The sequence below is a fragment of the Pteropus medius genome, unplaced genomic scaffold (assembly GCF_902729225.1).
Source record: "Pteropus medius unplaced genomic scaffold, Ma_sr-lr_union100, whole genome shotgun sequence".
NCBI lineage: Eukaryota > Metazoa > Chordata > Mammalia > Chiroptera > Pteropodidae > Pteropus > Pteropus medius.
This window is the reverse complement of record NW_024355206.1, coordinates 2,043,670-2,066,042: the sequence shown is the minus strand read 5'-3', so window position 1 is coordinate 2,066,042 and position 22,373 is coordinate 2,043,670. Positions and strand designations below refer to the sequence as shown.

The 22,373-nt window shown below is 56.1% G+C and overlaps 1 protein-coding gene across 1 annotated transcript in view; it reads left to right on the top strand.

Moving 5' to 3' along the window:
• NTRK3 (neurotrophic receptor tyrosine kinase 3) overlaps nucleotides 1–22,373 on the top strand; it is a 427,675-nt gene that overhangs the window by 358,649 nt on the left and 46,653 nt on the right. The window contains exon 17 of the mRNA XM_039858221.1: nucleotides 17,195–17,325. Within this exon, the coding sequence (XP_039714155.1) occupies nucleotides 17,195–17,325 (131 nt within the window). The remainder of the gene's footprint in view (nucleotides 1–17,194; nucleotides 17,326–22,373) is intronic.

Below are 22,373 nucleotides of genomic sequence, written 5' to 3'. Positions count from 1 at the left end.
TGATGGCCAGGCCAAAGGGAGGCCTGGCGCCCCCATCAACACGGCCATGTCCACTCATTGCTTATTCCACTGGCAAGGCCTACTCCGGCTCAGGAAGCAGGGCTCTCAGGAAGCACAGTGCACACCCGGGAATCAGCCCTGTCACGGCCGCCACTTCAGACCTGGTTCGCTTCCTGCCCGCCTAACTCCCGCCCCCTACCCCGCCACCCGCACCGCCTCCACTTCCTGCTGCAGCTGGCGTGCCAATCCGCAAGTCTGCTGCTGCGGCAGTGCCCGGCACAGCGGGTGCTTAATAAATAGTTGTTTACTTTTCAAAAGTTATTAACTAAGGCATTAATTAAATGCTCTTTTCCTTTTAAAGATCTCTCAGGAAGGAGCGTTTCCAGTTCCCCTGGAATTACACCCATAGAACTAACAGGTTGTGTTTTTTTGTTGTTTTTTTTTTTTTAATGCTTCGGTGGCACACATTCTCTTAATGACATTCAGCGATTTAATGAGTATATAAACAATGCAAAGTGCAGAGCTAGACATCCAGGTTACAAAGAGGATTCACACCTCGTTGCTGCTTCATAGGGAGACGGCCATGTGCAAGGAAGTCAGACACAAGGTTGCAATAAGCGTCTGGACGTCTGGACATCCTGGCACGCCAGAGTCCTGACCGCACCTGTTTCTGATGGGACAATTAGGAGCACGGTAGCTAGACACGAGAGAGCTCAGGTAAGCTTCGGTTAGATTGGGAAGGACTTGAGAGTCACCTGTGTTGAATGAGGACTAAGAAAAAACAACTGGATTTGAGCCTCAGGAGGTCACTGTGACTTAGCGACGGATGGGCCAGGGAGTGAAAGAGTAAAAATGTGTGGAGGCCTGAGAAGGGGAAGGGAGCTGAAAGCCGGCAGGTGGCACGAGAACAGGTAAACTGACCACCGGTCAGTCTGGTGATGAAGAGGGGACATGGAGAACTTTCCAAAGAGGGAGGGTCAAGCAGTGCTTTTCATTAGGGTGGGAGACACAGAAGGCAGAGAGGGTTCGTGGTATTGAACAGAGACAGACGCTGGATGGGACAGCGACCAAAGATGAGATGCAGTAACTTGACCGTGAGCACTTGGGGGGATGGATTAACCTCGGGGGAAAGAAAACTGTGCGTTCATACGAGAAGGAAAGATGGAAATGAGGTCAGGAGAACTGAAGAGAGGGAATCGAGGAACCTATTTCTCTTTCCTTAACGAAGCAGAGAGCAAAGTCATCGGCGAGTAAACCGGTTACCCGGGGCGGGGGGTCGGTCATCCCCTTGGGAGGAAGTCGCAGGCTAGTCAGTCTCGTTTGGGGAACAGGTCCCAGATATCAGTGAACTTCCGTTCGTGAAGGAGGCGGACGTCGTGTCTTTCCACCACTGCGGGCTTTGGCTGACCTCTGTTTCTCTGCTCGTCTGCTTTTGCCTGCAGAGGGCAGGGACAGTCAACTTCGGGGTCCGCTCCCCGCCTTGACTAGCGGGGTGCAGCCGGGGGAGTGCAGCCGGGAATCTCCTTCATCCTCAGTTTCTCGCCTTGCTGAAAACTGAACCTGGCAGCCATGGCTGAGTATGCTGGCCCCGTCCAAGGACGCCCACCACGTGACCCGGGGGCCTGTGCGTTCCACACCTTGCCCGTTCCCCACAGAGAGGTTCGTGGAGCCCACCAGACGAGTCGAGGACTTTGCAGGGCGTCGGTAGTTTAATGAGCTATTGCTGGGGTCGAGCAGTCGCCTGAGTGCAGGGCCTTAGGTTGGGGAGCACGTAGGACTGCAGGGAGGACAGAGCACACGAGGCTCTGGCTTTCAGTAACTTCGACGTCCTTTGTGTTCGCTAGTGGGATCTCCGCTCGCACGACGGGCCTTAAGCTCCGTCCTAACTCCGAGGCAGGCCTGCCCTCCTGCCGGGCACCGCCCTGGTTTCATAGCTAGCACCTCTGCCTTGGTTTCTGAATCCGGTTCTGCTGAAGCTACCGCCGCCTCTGCGGGTGCCGAATCGTCCGTCCTCACTCGCTGTTCTCACAGTCACAGGAGTTCATGGAATAATGATGATAAAACCTGCCAAAGCAGGCACTCACCCAGCCAGCTAAGAGGTGATGAACTTCTGGGGTACAGGGCCGGCCAGCATTCCACCGGGAAGACCAGATGATAAACAGACAAATAAGTCAGTCGGACAGTGGCCCGAGGGCAGGTGTGCTATGCATGAGAATTAAGACAGGGTCCCATGGTAGAATTGACCCTTTTCCGTCCAATGGTTGCAGAGCAAGTGTCCAGAGACAGGTGGTGGCTGCTGCCGGGGCCCTAAGGTGCCGAGTTGGAAAAGTGTGAGAAGCAAAGGAGGGACAGGGGTGGAGAGGGTCAGAGGGCAAGGTCAGGGCGGGCTGGATCGGATCCCGTCAGCAGTGACACGGCACGCGCGGCAGGACATTGAAGGTCCTACGTTGTGTCCAAGACGAACCTGGCTGACGGACCACGTTCCGGGACGGGGGTGAGGGGTGGGGGAGGAACGGAAGCTCCCCTGGGAGACCATTGCCTGGATGAGGCTGGCGGCAGCCGGATCGGGAGAAGTGGGTCTCCTGGGGCGCGGGGGAGTGCGGCCGGGTTTCGGAAATGTTTGGGGGCTGGAGTCGACAGGATTTATCGACGGCCCTGGTGGCCCCGTGGGAAAGAGCCATCGAGGGAAACTGGTGGATCAGGGGCTTGTGCCACTGAGTGAAAGCGAGTGCCACTTACCACATGGGGGGCCCTGGGGAGGGGCAGGTGCCCGGGCGGAAAGCGAGAGTTCCCTTCTGGCCGTGCCCCAGGGGAGAAGACTCTGCCAGACACCCAAGAAGAGATGCCTGGTAGGGATCTGGGCAGTAAGGATGATGTCACAAGCCAGATGGCCCCGAGCATCCTTCAGATGGAGTGGTGGGAGCCCCATTGCACATGTCTGCATCACCTGGTCTCCCCAAGGAGGCTCAGGGGTGCGGTCGGCTGAAGTCACCTTGCTCCTGTGAAAACCGCCACGTCCCTACGTTCTCCGGGCGGGTGAGCTCACAGATGGCACAGCATGGGGACGGACCAGCCCTCTGCAGAACCCTCGTCACCAACATGGGCAGCACCCGCCTTTCGCTCAGTGCTTCGCTCTCAGAGCGCCACTCGTACGCGAAGGCGCGTGTCGGGAGTGACTTCTGCGGTAGTTTTGATGTTACGTAGGAAGATTTAATGGTAGAAACACAAAGGAGCAAATATGGAGCCTTAGACGCTTCTGGTGCTGAAAGCCCTCCCGGCACCCCACCAACAGGTCACCCCCATGCTGCTAGGCTCCCCTGTTCTCTCCGGTTTCCTCGCTCATCTCCTCCCAGGGGAGGTCGGTCCTTACACTGCAGTGTCTAGAGCGACTGAGTTCTCTCCCCACTGCCCCCAAGCCTGTTCTTCTGTTCGCAGAGGCCTAAGCGGTCTCTTCCAGCAGCAGGAGCACCAGCAGGAGCTTAGATCTTTCCCGACTTCTTTCGTGGTCTACGCGTGGCGTAGGGAGCAGTAAGCTTGGTTCCTCACGTATCTGAGGCACGCCGCCGCTCGTCAAAGGACCGAGTGACTACAGTTGGCTCAGACCGTCAGCGTTTGCTTCCTTTACGTGGGCCCAGCAGAAGCATAGCCTCTGCCATTTACCAGGAGCTGCGTTTTCCCCAGGCGCTGTGCTGCTTGCTCTCTCTACGTGGTCTCGTTGAATCCGACAGCAAGGCCGTGCGCAGGCATTCTTATTAGCCCATTTTACAGGTGAGGAAAGGTAACACAGCCAGTAGCAGTGCAGCCCAGGCTTGAGTCAAGCCCAGGCTCTCAGTGACCCCACACAAGGGGGAAGCCAGCACTGGTCGTCAGGACAGTGATGGTGATGATAGCTGACATCTAGTGATGCTTGCCTAATTTAGGTACTTTTCTACAGTGACACCTTGTCTTCAAATCACTTGTATGAGGCAGGCACCACCATCATCATCATCATCATCATCATCATCATCATCATCATCATTATTATTATACCCTTTTTTTACAAATAAAAAAATCAAGGACCAGAGAAGTTAAGGAACTCTCCCAAGATCACAGGCTAAAATGATGAGCGTAGGCGGAATTTGATCCCAGGCAGTCTGGTTCCATAAGTCACGTTGGGCGGGGTCGGCCGAAGCCAAGCAGGCTGGATAAGGAAGCAATAAGACCCCCTACCCTGCCCCAGTGACAGATTTCTAGGCACCGCCTGGAGGATGGAGGGGTGGTGACCAGAGCACGGCCGGCTCTCCCGGGCAGCTCTCCTCGGAACCGCCCCCTCCCCCCACTAAGACGCAGTGGCATCGTCTGGAAGTACCTGGAGTAACTTGCGGCCCGGGACTCAGGCATTTTTATTACTGTCATTGCAGGACGACAGATCTAGACCATCCTCCGTCTGGCTGTTGACGGAAGTCACTTTTGTGTATCTTTTCACATTTACACACGAAGAAACGGAGTCTCAGAGAGAGTAGACAGTTTCCCCCACAGCCATCTTCCCCGGCTCCTCAGGACCTACTGGGGTGCACCTTCCCGCTGCTTCAGGGGTCCTCTTCTTCCCCCACCGTGGGGCTCAGCACATGGCATCGCACTTGCCTGCTGACTCGTCTGTCTTGCGCAGAGGCTCCTGTCCCCCACTGCGTCCCCAGCACGTAGCCCAGTTCCCGACTCACTGTGGCTTTAGTGCACGTGCAGCCCTCAGCAAGTCAGTGGGAGAGTCTAGGTTGGTAGCTAGTTTCCATCGCTGTCAAGATGACAGCTTTTGCTAAACTGGCCTGTTATCTGTCCAGGACCCCCTCTGTGCAGAGAGCTGTGGTGGGCCAAGGGCTGTACCTGCCAGGTAGGTTGGAGCAAGGGTTACTCACAGGCCCTGTTGTGGGTGGACGTCGTCCAGCTCTCTCTCAGCCAGGACCCAGACGCAGAGCCACTCACTTGCCAGTGGAGCATTCAGCCACTCCTAAGGCTCCATATGCCAACGTAAGAGTCACTCCAAGTGACTTCCACTCGCCGTGAGCTTATGTGTGGCTTGCTGCCCTCCAGCTTCCCTGTGCCTTGCCGTGTCCCCAGACCTCCTGACCCTCCTTAGCAGACAGCAGATGACAAACAGCCTGCGTAAGCCAAGCACGGGGCCTGCTTGCAGGCCGGTGGCCTGGGGCATTCGGAGTTTACACTGATGTGGCAGGCAGAGGCTTCTGCAGACACATTGCTGTTTCAGGCGGGCGCGTGGAGCAGGCGTGTTCTCGGGACGAAGGACCTTGGGGCCCATGCTTGTCTGTGTCCACGGGCGCCAAGGTGAGCGAGCATTTGCAAGGCAGCCCAAACTGTGCCATCTTGGGAAAGAGACTAGAAATGAGTCTTAGTGTTAGTGCTCACTCAAGACCTGGCTCTGTACCAAGAGCTTGGTTTACAGACTGATATGATCTCGTTTGCTGACAAACGTCTGAGGTGGATCCCACTCACCAGAAGAAATGTCATCTCAGAGAGTAAGTAAGGTGCTCAGAGTCACAGCCAGTGTCCAGCGCCGGTGCTGGGGCCTTCGACTGCCAGGGCACGAGAGGTGGCTTCCCACCCCCACAGGACCAGGGAGGTGTAGTCTTGAAGTCTGTGTTCCCCTCTGCCACATATGAGAAATGAAAGGACTTACTAAAAAAAAAAAAAAAAAATCAGATCCTTTGAGATGATGGTGTCCGTCCAGAAACTCAACAATGCACTTGCAGATGGTTTTATTAACCCGTTTACGTCTCACATCCACTAAACTAGGACAGAGTAGACAGCACACCAGGCGAAGAGGACGGGGCGGCTTAGTTCTGGCAGCGATGGGACCGCACGGCAGGCTCCCCTCGCCAGACCTCAGTCCGCGGGAGCAGGTGCGGAGTGGGGCGGGGTGCGGGCGAGATCGTCTTATTTCAGTAAGACATCGATCAAGTGCTTTTGCTCTGTTGCAAATTCCTTTCTTTTCCATGACTGATCTTCAGTCCAAATATTTAATTCCTTCCTGATTTTAGAACTCGGATGTCCTAAACCCTTCTGCCTAAGCCATGATCTGGAGTAACTGGAGAATCATGTATGTTTAATCCGACATCTCACAAATACAGAAAAGTTACACAGGGCGACACCCATGTGTCGCTGACACAAGACACATTTGCAGGAGGGAGCCATAGCTGCCTGGTGGATCAGCCTCTGTACTTTCTATGCTGAAAATGGGAAAACGGATAAGTTCCCAGAGAAGAGACACAGAGGGAAAGGGCCAGTTTCTAGGGTCGAAGCGCTGGTGTAGGGTCTGTCGTAACGTCACGTCGTTCCCCTGGTTGCGGTTCGTGGGGCGAGGAGGACCTGTGCAGAGGGGGCTGTGCTCAGAGTCTGGCTTCTCGGGAGCTGGCAGGAGACAACGCAGGCCTGGGCCCTGCTTGTGCTTTGCACCTGCCTGGGGAGCCTGCCATGAAGACCTATTTCAGAGAAAAAGAAAGTGCACACACGGCACACGCACACCCTGAGAGGGTAGGGCAGGGGCAGAACGGCCGCAGAAAGCAGTCGAGAGCAGGCCAGGGATGAAGGTGGTCCCCACGGAGAGAAGGGGCAGGTGGGCTGGGGACTTAGGAAGAGCCCATCCCAGAGAAAGAGCAGGGGAGCGGGCCCGGAGGGGGCTCTACAGGGGGCTCTGGTGAAGCTGGTCGCAGTAGACAGAGTGTGTGCAGATGTCCCCATGGCTGGTGGGCAGCGGGGGTTGTGGTCCACCCGTGGGTGATGGGAGCATGGTTTCTCATGGGGCTCCTGAGTACGACTTCTGTGGGCTCCTGAGGCTGAGGCCCCAGAGGCCCCATCTCGACATTTTGGGAGCCACCCGAGGGTGTCCAGTCCTAACAAGGAGAGGTGGCCACTTGCCACCAGCACAGGTCTAGTGATTGATGTTCAATGAGGTCTTCTCTCTTGATTTTCCACTGCCAGTCTTGATAGACCCTTGACCCTGAGCGTCTCAGATCTTCCTGAGGACGGGTAGGAAAAAAGTGAGACTGACATTGTTCGAAGCCCAGACTTCTACGCGGCTCTGTTTCTTTGGCACCAAGAAAGCTGGAAGGAATGGCCTTCTGCTCTAAGGTACCATAGAAGTGTTTGCCAATGACTTTAGTTAGTGCCCAAGGAGCAGCAAGCTTGGGCCTTGGCGAACTTGACTAGACCTCCTCTGAGCCGCCAAGCTGTGGAGGGCTTCCAAGGGTCAGGTAGGAGCACCCCAAATTCCACCACTTCTGACTTTGTCTTTGTAGACTCGTGGGGCAGGGGGAGGTTCAGGAGACACGCCAGTGCGTTTCACATCTGGTGTGGGGGAACTTTTGGACGTCGGCTCAGAGGATGTGGGAAGACACCTGGCAGAGTGCGTGGGCTTCCGCAGGGGAGGCCGGGATCCGGGGTCACGGGGGCCGTGCGGAACGAATCCGCTGGCCGTGCCAAGCTCAGGCTGCCCACACCCAGGGCCTGCGTGGCTGGGACCCACGGGCTCGAGCCTGTGACCTTGAACTCCCTCCGATAGAGAGCTGAGGAGTCTGAGGACCAGAGCAGAGGCTTAGAGAGGGTGGCAGGGGTGGCCTGGTGGACACCTCAGCTCTGAGGCGGGAGTTGGAAAAGGAACGTCCCCATTGGAAAAGGCCCAGCCATGGACTCCCTGGGCCCCCTACAGCCTCCACAGGTGCAGAAGTGAGCTCAGGGCCTTCTACAGAGTCCAAGGTCAGGTGCGAGAGCCCTGGCTGGGAAGAACGGGGTGGGCACGCGCAGAGCCTGCAGCAAAGAACACTTTCTGCCGATAGGACTGAAAAGGAAGCTGTGGGAGCTGAGCTGGTCATCATTACCACCCTCCTGTGTCTGGGGAAGCCAGAAAGCTTCAGTCCAGGGACCAGAGCAGCCTGAGCAGGTCTCTCCATGTCCCCAGGGGAAAAGCCCTTTCAAGGAAAGCATCCATATATCCTATAAGGTCCCAATTAGGTCCCGGTTTAAACCCTGCACAAGGAAGAAGTAGTACAAGTTTTTCTCGGAGAAAGACTCTGAGGGTTAAGGACCCCTATGGGGACCTTGGTTTTTAAATCCCCTGGATTAGGTGTCCGGCCCTTTATAACCTCCGGGGCCACGGCTCTCCTGTCTGGGGCTGGAGCCCTGCCCCGTGCTTTAGGCCGGACTAAGGTGGAAGCTTCCTAAAGAAAGGCCTCCCTGGGCACGAAGAGGGGGTCCCACGGCCTCATTGAGGGTACCCATTCACTTCCTAGGGTTCTTGGTGCCAAAACGAAAGTCTTCATTAAGTTCATTGCTGGGGAGGAGAATGAGCGTGAACAGACTTCCTCAGGCCGGGGCCGGGCTGTGCCCACGAACCGACCAGAATCCCGCGCCTGCACATAGCTAAGGCATGTTACGTGAACCCCCAGCGCCCGCCTGTGCTAAGGCCCCTCCGCCTGGGGCAACAAGGACGTGCCGGCCCGTTTTCTCTGAGCCGCTCCTGGGCGAGCCGAGTCGACGCAGGGGAACAGCCGAGGAGGCAGAAGTGGTCCCAGGGCACCCGCGTCTGCGTCGGGGCCAGGCATCCCGGGGAGGCAAAGCGATGTTTTTGAAGAAGAGGGGGAGGAGGTCGTAGGGAGGTTGGCGGAGGGGCCGGGAACCGGCGTGTTCTTTTATGAGCCTTTACAGCCGTTGGGTCCCGCGACGTGCTTCACGTGCATCCCTGTTCACAGGCGGTTTCATTGGCTCCTCGTGACCGTGCCGTCCGATGGACATTTTCTTAATTTCAACTCAGGGAAACATCAAGGCTGGAGACTGGTTCAGTAAATTTGTCCAATGCGGTCTCCTAAGGGGTCGCCGAATGTGGATTTATACCTACCTGGTCCTGCCTCCCCCCGGAGCCGTGCGAAGGCATCGTTCTCGTCCTTTCTCCTTCTCTTCATGTTCGTTTTGTGTCCTTGGACGTGGCGTCCTTCTGACGAAGCAGCTTTCTTAAGCCCGTTCCCCTTCCTCCCACCTGCAGAGGCTCCGTGTCCCCTTGAGTCCCAGGTAGCTGGTCATCATCCAGGTCAATGGCATGTTCCGTGACTGGGCAAGTGTGGTCCCTGGCTCGGTTCTCTGGCTCCCCCAGAGTTCTCACAGGCTCTTCTGCTTCCCAGTCTGACGACTTCCTGCGTGAAGCTGCAGCCTCACAGCTCCACGGTGCCCCGCAGTCTCGGTCTGGCCCAGAGTGCCAGAGCTGGAAGGAACAACCTCGGACATATTAAGCTCTGTCTTTACTGGCAAGAAACCATGATGTCACCGGACAGACTTGGGGGACTGAGTTAGACGCTGGGGCCAAGAGGCCAAGGCAGCACCCCTGGGCAGCTGCGGGAGGAGACAGACCTCAGGGGAGATGGAGATGCAGAAGGAACCCCTTGTATGGGCATTTCGAGTGAGAGTTTGTCACCATCAAGTTGAAAGGGAGCATCCAGGCCAGAGGAGGCGGAGGAAGTAGAGTCGGACAAGTCGTTGGGCCGGACAGATTCCCGGCCGGGGCCTGAGCTTCATCTTTCAGCACCTAACTTCTCAATTCCAGATGCTCTCCTCGGGGACTCGTCTGCTCTTGACTCTTGGCTCCGGCAGTCAGCGCTTAATGAGAGCCGGGGGGTCGTCTCGCCACAGGAAGGGCCAGCCCCGCTTGGAGACGCGGGACGTGGGTAGGAAAGGGCAGGCTGGCCGAGGGACGCCGAGGCAGGGTCCCGCGGTGCCAGCGAGTGTCGCAGCTCACGGGCGGAGCCGAGCGGGAGCACCTGGGGGCAGGGACTCATCTGAACTCCAACCTCCCTCTCCGAACCGCTTGTGTCCGGAAGCGTGAGCTGGAAAGCACCCCAGAACAGACAGTCCTCTGCTGATCCTCTTCCTTCTCTGCTTCCAGAAACAGCAGGGCGTCTTATTTATTTACTCACTGGAGTGGGAACACGGCGTCTCTGTCCTTGACCGCTACCTCTAGCCTAAGGGCGCACATGTACCCTGGAGCGGGGACCCGGTGTCTGCGGAGCTTTGTCAGACGCAGACCACAGAGGGTCTTTGTTTAGAAGTCCGAGCACCGGAGACCGAGAGTCAGGACGTGGGTCTCAGAGCTGGCCCGGTTCAACACGATCCCGGTTCCTGGGGCCAGGACATAAATAAGGCTGCTCCTCGGAGCTTCCTGGACCCTTTCCCGCGGTCACTCATCTTTCCCTTCTTTTTACGGCTCCCTCAGCTTCCCTCTTCCTCCGTCTTTGGAGTGCTCTCCCTGCTCGAGTCTCTCGCAGCGCTTCGGAGGGAGTTTTCATTCATTCCTCGAATATTTAGTGAGGCCCCGCCGTGTGCTGGGCCCTGTGCTGGGCCCCGTGTACTGACTCTGCAGCATGGTGTTGACATTTGACTTGAGCAGCTGCCAGCACCCTCCAGGGCCCCTTTGCAAAGCCATCAACCTGAAAATAATGGGCAGGGAGCCCCAATCCAGCAAGAGGAGCCGTGGGATCAGACGTGGGCTGGCCAAGCAGAAACATCACGTTCTCAGACAGTCCTGAGTCAGCCTCACCCCAGGACACTGATGGTGACAGATGGCGCTGGTGTTCATTCCACCTAAAATCCTTTTCCGTGGCATTGTTATCCCCCTTTGGTTAGGAACTGGGGACGGATTTTAAGTTCTAGACCTGCAAGGAAAATTCTGCAGAGTTCTTCTGTTGGCCTTCCAGCCTTTGAAATGTCTTCTCTTAGAAACTCCTTGACGTGAGCACAGGAGGTCCCCTCGTTTTGGTAGCACGTCCGTCATCCAGGGATTGCTTTGCAAGAGCAGTTACTGGGACAGTTCAGCCGTGCTCTGCTCTCTGTCCAGGCGGAGAACGGGCTGGGTTGGCCGCGGACCACACAGAGCGTCTGTAGCTATCCGGGGACACCCTTACCTGGTCAGGCCCTTACACAGTACCCACGGGGGAGTTGGTGCTGCCACGAGCAGGCAGGAAGCGAGATACTAACCGGTGGGGCCGTGAGAAGGGACGAGGGAAGGCAGAAACTCTTGCCACTCGCAAAGGCAGGGGTCCTACCCTCCGGGCAGTCCCCTACCCGTCAAAGGCTCAGCGCTGGCCCTCTGTCTCCCTCCTGCCACTTCAGAAACCCACAGTCGGAGCCCCAGGAATGTTGTTCTTTTCCATTTAAAGACATTCCGTTTCATGTGTGATTAAACGAGTGGTATTGAATTAATGTTTGCTTCTGAGCATTTTTGGCAGTCTGAGAACCTAGGATTTGGCTAGTGCAGAGAAAACAGACACTTCCCAGGGACCGTCCCTTCCTCTCCCTGTTCCTCGTCCCCCGCCCCCCGGAGTCTTCCCTCCTCCTCCGCTACCCTCAGGACTCACCTCGAAGCGCCAGAGCCCCTGAGGCCGTCCAGACCCTCTCTTGTCCTGCGGGGTGCCTTGGGGTCTTGGATTTCTGCACTGTGGCGCCATCCTCATACCCAGAAGTCATCCTCACTGCTCTCGCTGAGCTCAAGGGGTGACGACCAAGGGCGACAGGAGTTTAGAGTCCAGGTGCATACCTCTAACATCCGGCCGACCTTGGGCGAATGACTCAGTCACCTTGACCGTCAGCTGCCTCATCTCGAGCACCGGGAGAGCAGCGCGCTGTGTTTAAGGGAGTCGTGAGAACGAACGAGACGATTCCTGCGGAGCGCCTGGCTCTGGGAAAGTGCTCACGCAAGGGCGCTTGTTTGTGTCACTAATCGGGGGACCGGGGGGTAATGATAATGCGCAAGAGCGAGACACGGATGACGGGGGAGAGATCTGAGAGGCTCAGCCGTGAGGCCGGGCGCAGTTAGGGATGAGGCGTTACAGCGGGTCGAGGAAGAGGGGGAGGCAGGGTGCTTCGCAGATGCCATGCGGTCAGCTAACGGGTGCTGGGAGGGGAGGCCTGCTTCTGAGTCCCCTAGGCCAGCAGTCCCCAACCTTTATGACACCAGGGACTGGCGCTCCTGTGCGTCTAATGTCTGAGGGGGAGACAGCGATGCTAGCGCCGGGGAGCAGCGGCAGCTACAGATGAAGCTTCTTCACTCGCGGGCCCGCTGCTCACCTCCTGCTGTGCAGCCTGGTTCCTCATGGGCCATGGACCCGGTGGCCCTGGAGGTTGCAGACCCCTGCCTTAGGCGACAGCCTTCGAAGAAGGACTATGTCACGCATGGCCTCCGAGGACAATAACTGGCCAAAGCATGGGGGAGGCCAGGGCACTCCTCTCCAGGCATCTGGGTCTGACTGAGGGAGCACGTTGGTGCTGGGGGACCGACTTCACTGCCTGACCTAACGGCAGAGTCAGAGTCACCCTTATTTCTAACCACCGACCGTGGGAAATGCGGTTTCTCTCTACTGATCGATAGCAGCCTTTGCTAGGTGACAGTCTCTGCCTTTGATGTCCTCATTCCATTGTCTGACCACGTCCTCCCACAGCCTGTCTTGGACGCTGAAGGAGGAGGAGGTGGGACATCTCGGTGGCGGGCTCAGACAGGCGGCGGGCGGCCCCCCCGAGTCAGTGCTGGCTCGTTTCATTTCCGGAGGATAGCACCATCTTTCTCCAAGTTGTTTTCCAAGCCACTATTTTGTTCGCAGGCAGATCGAGCTCGTAGTTAAAAGGAAAATCTTGCAGAAAGGGAGGGAACCGACTTTTGTTAAATGTCCGTTATGTTTCAGATGTTTCCTGTTATCTCCGTCATCTAAAAATTCTAAATCCTTCTCTTAACAACTGTGCCGAGTAGACGGATATGTTCCTATTCTCTAGACAAGGAACCGGAGCCTGAGGGAGGACGCGGCACAGTCAGTGACAAGGTCAGGATTCAAATACAGACCCGCCTCTCGGCCCAAGGCCTCGCCTGTCAGCAGCGCCATCTTATGTGGGGTTCATGCCCCTTCTCCAGCCCTGCGCAGCAGGGCTGAATAATTTATGCGCGTCACATCCCCACTTTCCAGAACATTCAAGTGAGGCTGACCCTGGCCACCTGTGTCTTGGGTCACGTCTGTCTGGCCAGTGGATCCATGCAGATCACAGAAGGCACTGCAGGAACCTGCCTCTTCCTCCCAGGTAAATAAAGGCAAGACGTCGAGATGACCGCAGCCCGCCCGCTGGCCTCTCAGGTCTCGGAAGACTTCTGTAGCCGGTGACATCTCGGATTAGCGATTCTGCCCGAGGTCAAGCTAGCTCCAGGCCAGGAAGACCTCCTAGAAGTAAATCTCGTGCATATGGAATACTTATCTTGGCCCTCGGTGCAGAGACCAACTCGTGAATCAGTAACCGAAACGCAGAATTCTATATTCGTTCGATGAACCAGTTGTCCAGTGAAGACGAGAAGCTTCTCCATAGCTTCGTCTGGTGTAACCCAATCAGTGGCTCTCAGAAAAAGGAGCTGGGGGGAAAACCAGGCCAGAAGGGGCCAGGAACCCTCTTCCCCTCCGAAAGACCCCTCCCCACTGTCTGCCAGCCCCTCGCTCTCTCCAGCAGCCCCCCCATTGCCGGAGATGGGGAGGTCTTCTTCTCACTGTTGTCCCCTCGCCCCTCCCCGCCTTGCCAGTGTCTGCACCTCGTGACCCCAACTCTACCGGGCCAGCCAGTCAGGCAGTAAAAAGAGACTGCCGCCCTGTCCTCCTGGGAAAACCTCTCACTCTTTGGCATGTGGGTCAGACCGCTTCACCAGAGGCAACTCCGAACAGCACTGTGTGAGCTAAAAATACGCACAGGAAGAGGCCCAGATAGACGCTCGGATGTCAGAAATGGCAGCGACTCACGCTGGCCGTCCCCCAGGGCCTGAGCGGCGCCCTTGACTCCCACACCCCTCCCCAGGGCCTCCTGAAGGCTGCTCCTGCCCTTGCCCTGAGAACAGGGTCGAGAGTCCCAGGAACGGCGCTGTGGGGAGGTTGGGCAGGCATAGAAGAAGCGGGGTGATGGCGGGCCGAGCTGCTGTGGACCGCGCTGTCCTGGCCACAAAGCAGGGAAGACACAGGACGGCCAGCCTCGGGTAGCGGCAAGAACACAGGCCTGGGGGCCACAGACAGAAGAGAGCTCGTCCTCGGCCGTGCATTGGCTCTGGGAACTTTGAAAGTTACCCCCACCCCCGTTTCTCATCCGTGTAAGGGGTACCGTAGCCCGCATCTCTCAGGGTTATCACGAGAAGTGAGTACTGAGCAAATCGTATCGTAGGGCTGGGCACAGATTCATTCCCTTTGCCCAGCTTCTCTGTGCTTGGGTTCAGGAAAGCAGCCGCTCGCGGGTGGGCCGGAGTCGAGAGTCTTCTTGCTAAGCGGGGTCGTCCACGTGGAAGTGATTTGCCGCCTGCATCTGGCCCACGTCCAGCCTCTCTCTGCTGCCGCTCCCGGTCACCTCTCGGAGATTCTTGTCCCCGTGGCCAGGAGGAAGTACGGAGGAGTCACGGTGGCATGGAGTCTGTTTTAATTTGCCATTCCATCCGCTGCCCCTTCCAGATTTCACCACCATGTGTGGACCAAGCTGAGGTGTTGCTGTCTCTGCGGACAGCTGCGGTGAGCCCAGGCTGTTTTATTCTCAGCCGCTGAGTGTGTCCATATTTCTTAAAAAGATGCATTTGCAGACTTGGGGAAGACCGTCAGGCCTGTGGGAGGCTCCTGCTTCACGGCTGCAGAGAGCAGACGGGTGTCCACTGATGGGGTCACCTGCTACGTTCAAGGTCCCCTGTAGCTGCCACGAGGCTCTCAGCTCCTGGGTCGTGGAGGGAGGGTGGAGAAATGGCCCCTGGAGGCTGCGTCCTCTTCACGCATCTTTCAGAGACTGTGATGCTCGCTGCTGAGGGAGGGCGAGGAGCTGGAGGGTTCCACGAGGTGACCCAGGTCCAGCAGCTGAAAAGCAGAGCCCCACCGTCGGGGGAGGGGGCCCTCCCTCCTCACCATGCACTCAGCATGGCCGAGAGCGAGAGTCTCAGGGAGACCCAGGGCGCTCGCCCAGGCTGGAGCTGGACTTAGGAACTTACATACTATCGCTCTGCCTTTGTGGAGACGTGTCCAGAGCATAAGAAAGCGAGAGGGGGCATGACTTTCGTTCCGTGGATGAGAGAGAGGTGGGGCCTCCGAGACGGTTGGCTCAGCCTGGGCCGCACGGCTAGGGACGGGAGAAGTCTGGATGTAAGCCTGTCCCGGAGTGCAGGCCTCCTCCTGGTCCAGGATAGTCGTGGACGTGGGACTTGTTGAGGCCACACTGTGCCGGTGCACACCTGTCATCAGCTGGCTAATTCCTCACCCCATCAATGCCGTCCTGTTCCCCGGTTCTCAAGGTGGGGTGCCTGGACCGGCAGTATCCACATCACCCGGGAACGTGTCAGAAGGGAACCTTCTCAGGCCCCAGGCTGGACGTCCTGAGTGAGAGCCTCGGGGCGAAGCGCCCACCGATGTGTTTTGACAAGCTCTCTGCTTGATTCTGATGCGGCTCAAGTGCGAGAGCCGCTGTCTGTTGCAGTGCCCAGGGGGGCGGAGGTTGGGGTGGGGTCTGGGGCCAAAGGGGGCTCGTCATCGAGTGGTTTGGCGACTCGGGCTTTTCCTGATGCTCTGGGCTCTAGTCCCATCCCAGCTGCCGGCTGGGGACTCCTGACTTGGCCTTCGTTTCCCCTTGTGACATAACAATAACGATAGAAACACCGAAACACACTGGCGTTTCAGAGGACGGAACGGTCCACAAACCGTTGGGTGCCGTAGCTCACGTAGCAGGTGAGTAGAGCCTGCATTATCCTCCCACGGCCTCTTCATAGACGAGGAAACCGAGACCCCAGATGTTTTGTGAGGTGCACGGAAGAGCCAGGTCTTGAACCAAGCGCCCTGGCTGCCCATGCCTCACCGGTCCCTGCACGTTCAGAGGCGTGGGCCTGGCCTTGCGAAGCCGCCACCGCCAGCCCCACCTCCACGCCAAGGCCAGGACGCCCCGCTGCAGGCACCTGTGCGTCATCAGTAGCCTCTAGAGAATGAAGGTGCCGCCATGAGCAGATGACCTGGAGAGGTCCTGGCCTCCCATTTTCTCTCCTCCCTGGCAGGTCATTTGGGGCATGGCAGGGATGCCAAGAACTCAGATAGAAAGAAAAAAAAAAAACAAAAAAAAAGAGCTTTTATCTATTCCGAAGGGAATCCCCAAGCCAACTCAAACAATAACCGGAGCCCGTGTGCGGCCACACCCTTCTGTCCCTGCCGTGTCCCCCCCTCGCCGCTCGTGGGCACCGTCTGCCGTGATGCTCCGTCTCTGATTTTCATTTCTGGGGAAGGCGGTTTGAGACTCTCCTTTCTCCTGGCTTTACCAGGCTCTTCCCGACGTTAACACAGGTATTTAAGGTGCTGCTGCTCGTCGAACAATCAACAGAGAGGCCAGTGAGTAATCAATGTCTCGCGCCTGTCCTCGCCAGCCCACCGCTCATACAGCTCCTTCCTCGCGTTCCGTCCAAGCAAGTGGGAGGGCCGAGGCCACAGCTCCGCGTTCCCCGGGCGGGGACGGGCCGACCTTCATTGGGCTGCGAAATGAGCCGACGCAGTGGCAGCCGTTGGCCGTGAGTCGACCTGGTTCTGGACGGTCTCCTTCTGGACTTTGTCTTCACGATCTCACTGGTCTTTCTCTCAGAGGAGATTTGTCAGGGGGAGGCTTCTCCCACATAACTTTAACTACCGCTTAGTAGTCCCTGTCGCGACCCAGACTCTGCTCAGATTGTTACAGCTGTTACGTCATAAGAGCCAGCAGGTGTCCACGTCAGTGTGTGTGTGTGTGTGCGTGTGTCCGTCCTTCCGTCCCAGGCACCGGACCAAACTCTTGATGTTGATTACCTTACCCAACCTTCACAAGAATTCTGCGAGGCAGGTATTGGTGTCAATCCCATTTTACAGACGAGGAAATGAGGCTCCGGGGTGCAGTAACTTTCCGTGGCTCCACCTCCTTGGTTTAGAGAGGTTGGGGGGGGCTGGTCAGGGGCAGCGCCGAGATCCAATTCTGGGTCCGACCCTCGAACCGCAACATGATGCCCGTTTCCATGCCCAAGCTGGGGTGCTCGAGTGTGCCTGTCCCACCGTGGGCTCAGAAGCAGAACCCCGTGTTCTGGACCCCTGGGCTCTCCTGTCCCCACCGTGTCTCTGAGGAGGACGACACTGACCTGGCTACTCTCCTCTCTGTCCTCCGCCCACAGACGTGCAGCACATTAAAAGGAGGGACATCGTGTTGAAGCGAGAGCTGGGCGAGGGAGCCTTCGGAAAGGTCTTCCTGGCCGAGTGCTACAACCTGAGCCCGACCAAGGACAAGATGCTGGTGGCCGTGAAGGTAAGTCTGAGTCACGTGGGCCTCAAGAAGGCAGCGGGGTGGCTGGGGACAGGGTGGGAAGGAGAGGCTCCTTCCATGTGGAAGGAAGATGGCGCAGACTGGCTTTGTCGAATGCAGCCAGGGGCGACTGCCCCAAGGTCAGTGAGGTGTCCTCAAGGCAAAACCAACATCCTTCGGCTTCAGAGGTCGAGAGCGGCCATACTGAGGGCACTGGGGTGCCTGGGGTGTAGCTGGAGAGCAGGTTTTTGCCTGAGAAAGGCCCTGGTATTACCCTGGAGGCCCTAGGCTCACCCCCTGTGCCCAGCTGCACTTCCTCCCTCCTCGGTGACCTTGCAGGATGTGTCACCTCTGCCTGAAAAGTCACCTGACCGTTTCTCGGGAGTAGAGCTGGGTGTGGGGTGTGCAGCTGCAGGGGGCCCTGGGAGTCCCTGCTCAGAGGCAGCCGCCATCACTGGGACTAGACAGAAGGGCGGGGTGTCAGGTACTGAGGCCGGGGAGACGCTCAGATATCCCCCATGGGACCCAGGTTCGGACCCCAAAGGGCAGTGTGCCTGGGGCGGCTGCCTTCTGGGAGCTGCTCGGTGCGTCCGTCGGTCACAAGGCGCTTGCTCGCGGGGCCCCTGTGCAGACGCGCAGCTGGAGCCACATCGCCTGGGGTGAAGGAGAAGACTTTGTCCTGCCAGCTGCCCACCCCACCCTTCCGCCAGCCGCGCCCAGCTCCCCCTGCGCATCGGTGCTGGGTGAATCTTTGAACACGAATGGCACAGACAGAGTTAAGCAGCCTCGCTGAGGTACCCACGGGTGTCAGGAGCCCTGCTAAGGACTGCGGTGTGGGCACCGTGAGTGCAGCGAGCCGGCTGCTGAGGTCAGGCGTGGATTCTGCACGATGGCCTGGGCCGGAAGCAGGAGACGTGCCCCGCCGTGAAGACCCTCACTCAGACCTCAGTGGGGCCCCGTCCTGGGCGCCGAGGGCTCTGACCGACCACCCCCACGACGGCAGCACCGTGCTTCTGTGGCCTTTGGGTCTCTGTACTCAGAGTCCCGTGTGTCCGCAGATCATCCGTCCACGGAGGGCAGATGACCCCATGAGCGAATGCAGGCAATGCCGTGCGGGGGGCAAGCACAGCAGGGAACGGAGACCCAGCCCCGCCACCGATTAGCTGCGTGACCTTTTGCAAGACACTCAACCCCTTTGGGGCTTACCTTCCTTATCTGTGTAATAGGAAATAGCGTATCTCCTTCTAACATGTTGGTGATCAAATGACATGTGGAACATCCTTAGCACGTTCCTTAGGACACAGTAAATGCTCCGTAAGAGTAGCTGCTCCGTGTTTTTATTATCGACATCATTCCTGATGTTGATATTACTGAATGTCCTTAGACACGGGACATATTACTGCCAAGCTTGCACTGACCGTGTAGAATGAAGCTTGCCTAACTTTTTCTCTAAAAGGCCTGACAGTACAGATCTTAGGCCTTGAGGGCTGTACGCTCTCCGTCACAGCCACTCAGCTCAGCCCACATAGTGGGTCCACGGCCTACGTGAGTCGATGGTAGTGGCTATAGACCAATCATTTTATTTTATTTTTTTTTTACAAAAGTAGGCGTTGCCTGCCAACCTCTACTGTAGAAAATAAACAAGAAACTGGAGTAGTGACCCTGTAAAAGTCTAACAATGATATTGCTGGACATCCTGAGAATCAGCTCGCTCAGTGGGTCTCCATAGACGTGGCTGGTCCAGTGAGTGAGGGTGACTTTCAACAGCTCGCACCAGGGCTGTGGAAGACTTCTAATTCTGTCCCTAAACTTGGAATCTGCACAGCCCTGACACTTTTAATTTATGGGGTGACATGAATCCACCGGGCGTTCCAGCACCCATCTGGGGACTGCTGAATGAACTGAACATTTTTGCACTTGGAGCAGGAAATGAAACGAAGGCCTAAAACCCTGGGAAACATCTCCTGCCGAGTGTCCCGGCCCTGGGGAGCCGTACCCAGACGGGTAGCGCAGACAGGGTCCTCATCCTTTTAAGGGGTTTCCTTCTCTCCCAGAGTCTGGGGGCCTTGAGGGGCCGAGCACTCTGGAGTTTCCCACCCTTGGCAGCCCAGTGGACCCACCCATCCGCCAGCCCCCGGAGGAGACGTTTGCTCCCCCCAGAGGACAGCCACGAAGTGGCCTTTCCTGCCTCTCGTCCTCGTAGATCTTATTCCTTTCCGAAGGCTCCTTCGCGTTCAGTTCGTTTGCACGTTTCTGCAGAGTAACCGTGGACTTTCCGAAAACACGTCCAAGTGTAACCCCGAAACAGCTTTTCCCAAAATCGTGGTGTTTAAATCGAGCGGCCAGAATTTTTTTGGCCCAGCAGTCACTGTCCTGAAGACGCTTGCATTCTGTTGGGGAGAAAAGAGATTACCCACGAAGGAAGTGGAGGGCGGGACCAGACGGGGCGTAGCTCTGTACGTGTCGTATAAGAGTGACAGTCAGGCCACGTGATGTCATGAGATTTTTTTTTAAATAGGCGACGCCACTTTTAAATCGTCGTTTGACAAACAATACACTTGCTTGCAAGATCTCAAAAGAGTGTGATCACCAGATAGCTAATAAGAATGCGAGAAAGGTTTCCAACCTAACCAATCATCAGGAAAGTGCCGATTGAGCTCTAGAAGGAGATTCCGCTGCATGCCACGCGGCATAGCTAATGAGCAATGACAACACCAAGGGCTGGAAGGGCACGGGACGACCGAGCTCTCGCTAGCGTGTTGCGTGACCCAGCACTTCCACTGCTAGGCCTGTCTTATACCCAACAGGTATCGGGGTGTGTGTGTGTGTGTGTGTGCGTGTGTGTGTGTGTACCTACTTATCCACCCACCCACCCACCCACACATCCATCCATCCACCTACCCATCCATCCACCTACCCATCCATCCATCATCCATCATCCATCTACCAAGAGACATGTCTAACAATGTTCACCAAGCATTATCCATAACAGCTAAAATCTGGAAACAACCCCGATGTCCATCAGGATAATAAACGTAGTCTATTCATACATCGGGGAACTATTCAAGGAGCATGAATGAGCTACAGCTATACGCAACAGTCTGGAAGAATCTCAGAAACACAGCATTGGATGAAAAAAGATAGACGCGGAAATGTGTATAATGCAATATGTGTGCTTCCGCTTGTCTAAAGTTAACAGGTAACGCTAAACTTGAGTGTTGAGAGATTTATATTTAGGTAGTAAAAACTATTTTTAAAAATCAGGAACGTGAATTCCGTAATCAGGACCGTGGTTACCTTTGGAGTGAGGGAGGGCATAGTGGAGGGGGCAGGCACTTCATGAGGTGGGGTGCATTTCTGGGGGGTCGACGATATTTTATTTTTTACCTACATTGAGGCTCCAGTGGTATTGGTGTTGTGGCAAATCATCGTGCTCTCAAATATTTTTCTTTTAAGGGTTTACCATATTCTTAAAAATGTGCTTAATTTATTCATTCCACATTTACTGACCACCTACTGAGTTCCTGGGGATAGAGGACACACAGACCAATGCAGCTCACACCTCAGAGTTATAGATTAAAGCCCAGATGGGACATTTAAAGAGGACGAAGTGATGACGGTGGTGGCAACGATGATGTTGCTGACGGCAGCATCCAGCAGAGCTCGTAACATGCCAGGTCCCGCTGTAAGCGATGTGTGCAGATGAATGTGCCGTTCTCACAGGGCCCCCCGGAGCTGATGCTCTCGCTCCCCGTTTTATAGAAGAGTCTCCGAGGCACAGGGGAAGGGAAAGCAAGTCGCCCAGGGCCCCACAGCTAATCCGTGGTCGAGTCCCCCTTTCCTCCCCGGATGACAGAATGGGACACTCGTCACCACTGGTCCAGTTTTCCCTCGGTCTCCACACGCTCCGTGCTGGGCGAACCTCAGCGTCTTTCAGAGTCATGAACGCTGCTTGTGGCTTCACCTAGTGTGCCGCTTGTCTTATCCGTGGAGGTTTTTTGTTTTAACTTCAACGACCGTGTAATTTATTCCCGAGATATCTAATTGGGTCTTAATTTTATTCTTATCTTAACTTTATTTTCCCCCGTTTCTGCTGCTTATTTCTTTTTTGTTTGTTTTTAAGTAATTGTTTCTTCACTCTCTTTGAGCATTTACCCAAGTTAACATCTTTATCAGCCTATTTCTAGAAAATTGATTTTATCTGCAGGAAGTTCGTGTTTTGGTAGCTGACCGTTTTCATCTTTGGACGGAGCCTCAGTTCTGGGGTCCCTTTGGGTTTGCGGAGTTGTTTGGTTTTTGTTTTGGATGTTTACGATTTTCGCTTTCAGTTACTTTAAATTGGAACAGGCGCTTGAAACACTTGTGAAGCCATCTGACGGCAGAATCTCAGAATTTCACGGTTTTTCTAATTTTTAAAAACAGATCTTCTTCTCATTCTTCATACTTTTTAACCACTGACCTTTATTAGGTTTTTCTGAAGTATTTATTCTAGTTTTTGTAAAAACGGCCCGGTCTTTGCACTCATATTTCATTGGCTGCCACGACGTCTCGTTGCCTTAAGCGACGGCATTAACAGATTTAACCGTCGTGCGTGAATTTGGGAACGACAGCTGAGTCTTGGTCAGCTCCTCCCTGGGACAGAAGTGTTTCTCCGGGTGTCCAGCGAGCACTGAGTGTTCGGGGTATAATGGACACCGGCCAGCAGGTTCGGAGGTAAAGGGCGGTTAATCTGCCGAGTCATGTGACTACAGTTCAGTTAAGATGTTTTCCCGCTGAAGTATCTCCCCCCACCCAACTGAAAAGGAAAATCAAAGGTAGCAGAACCCCCAGGCTGGACAAGATGAAGCTTGGAAGTGACCCCGAGGGCGTTGGCAGCTGGTGAGAAGTTGAGATTTTTGCCATGCAGCCTGCTTCCCTCCCATCCCACCGAACGGCACCTCGAAACCCAGGTCTTGGGGTGAACAGGAGAGCCGATGCATGGAAGGGAAGACCAGAAAGGGCAAAGTCTTCAAATTTGGGGGGAAGAAGGAGCCAGGGAGGCGAGTTCCAGC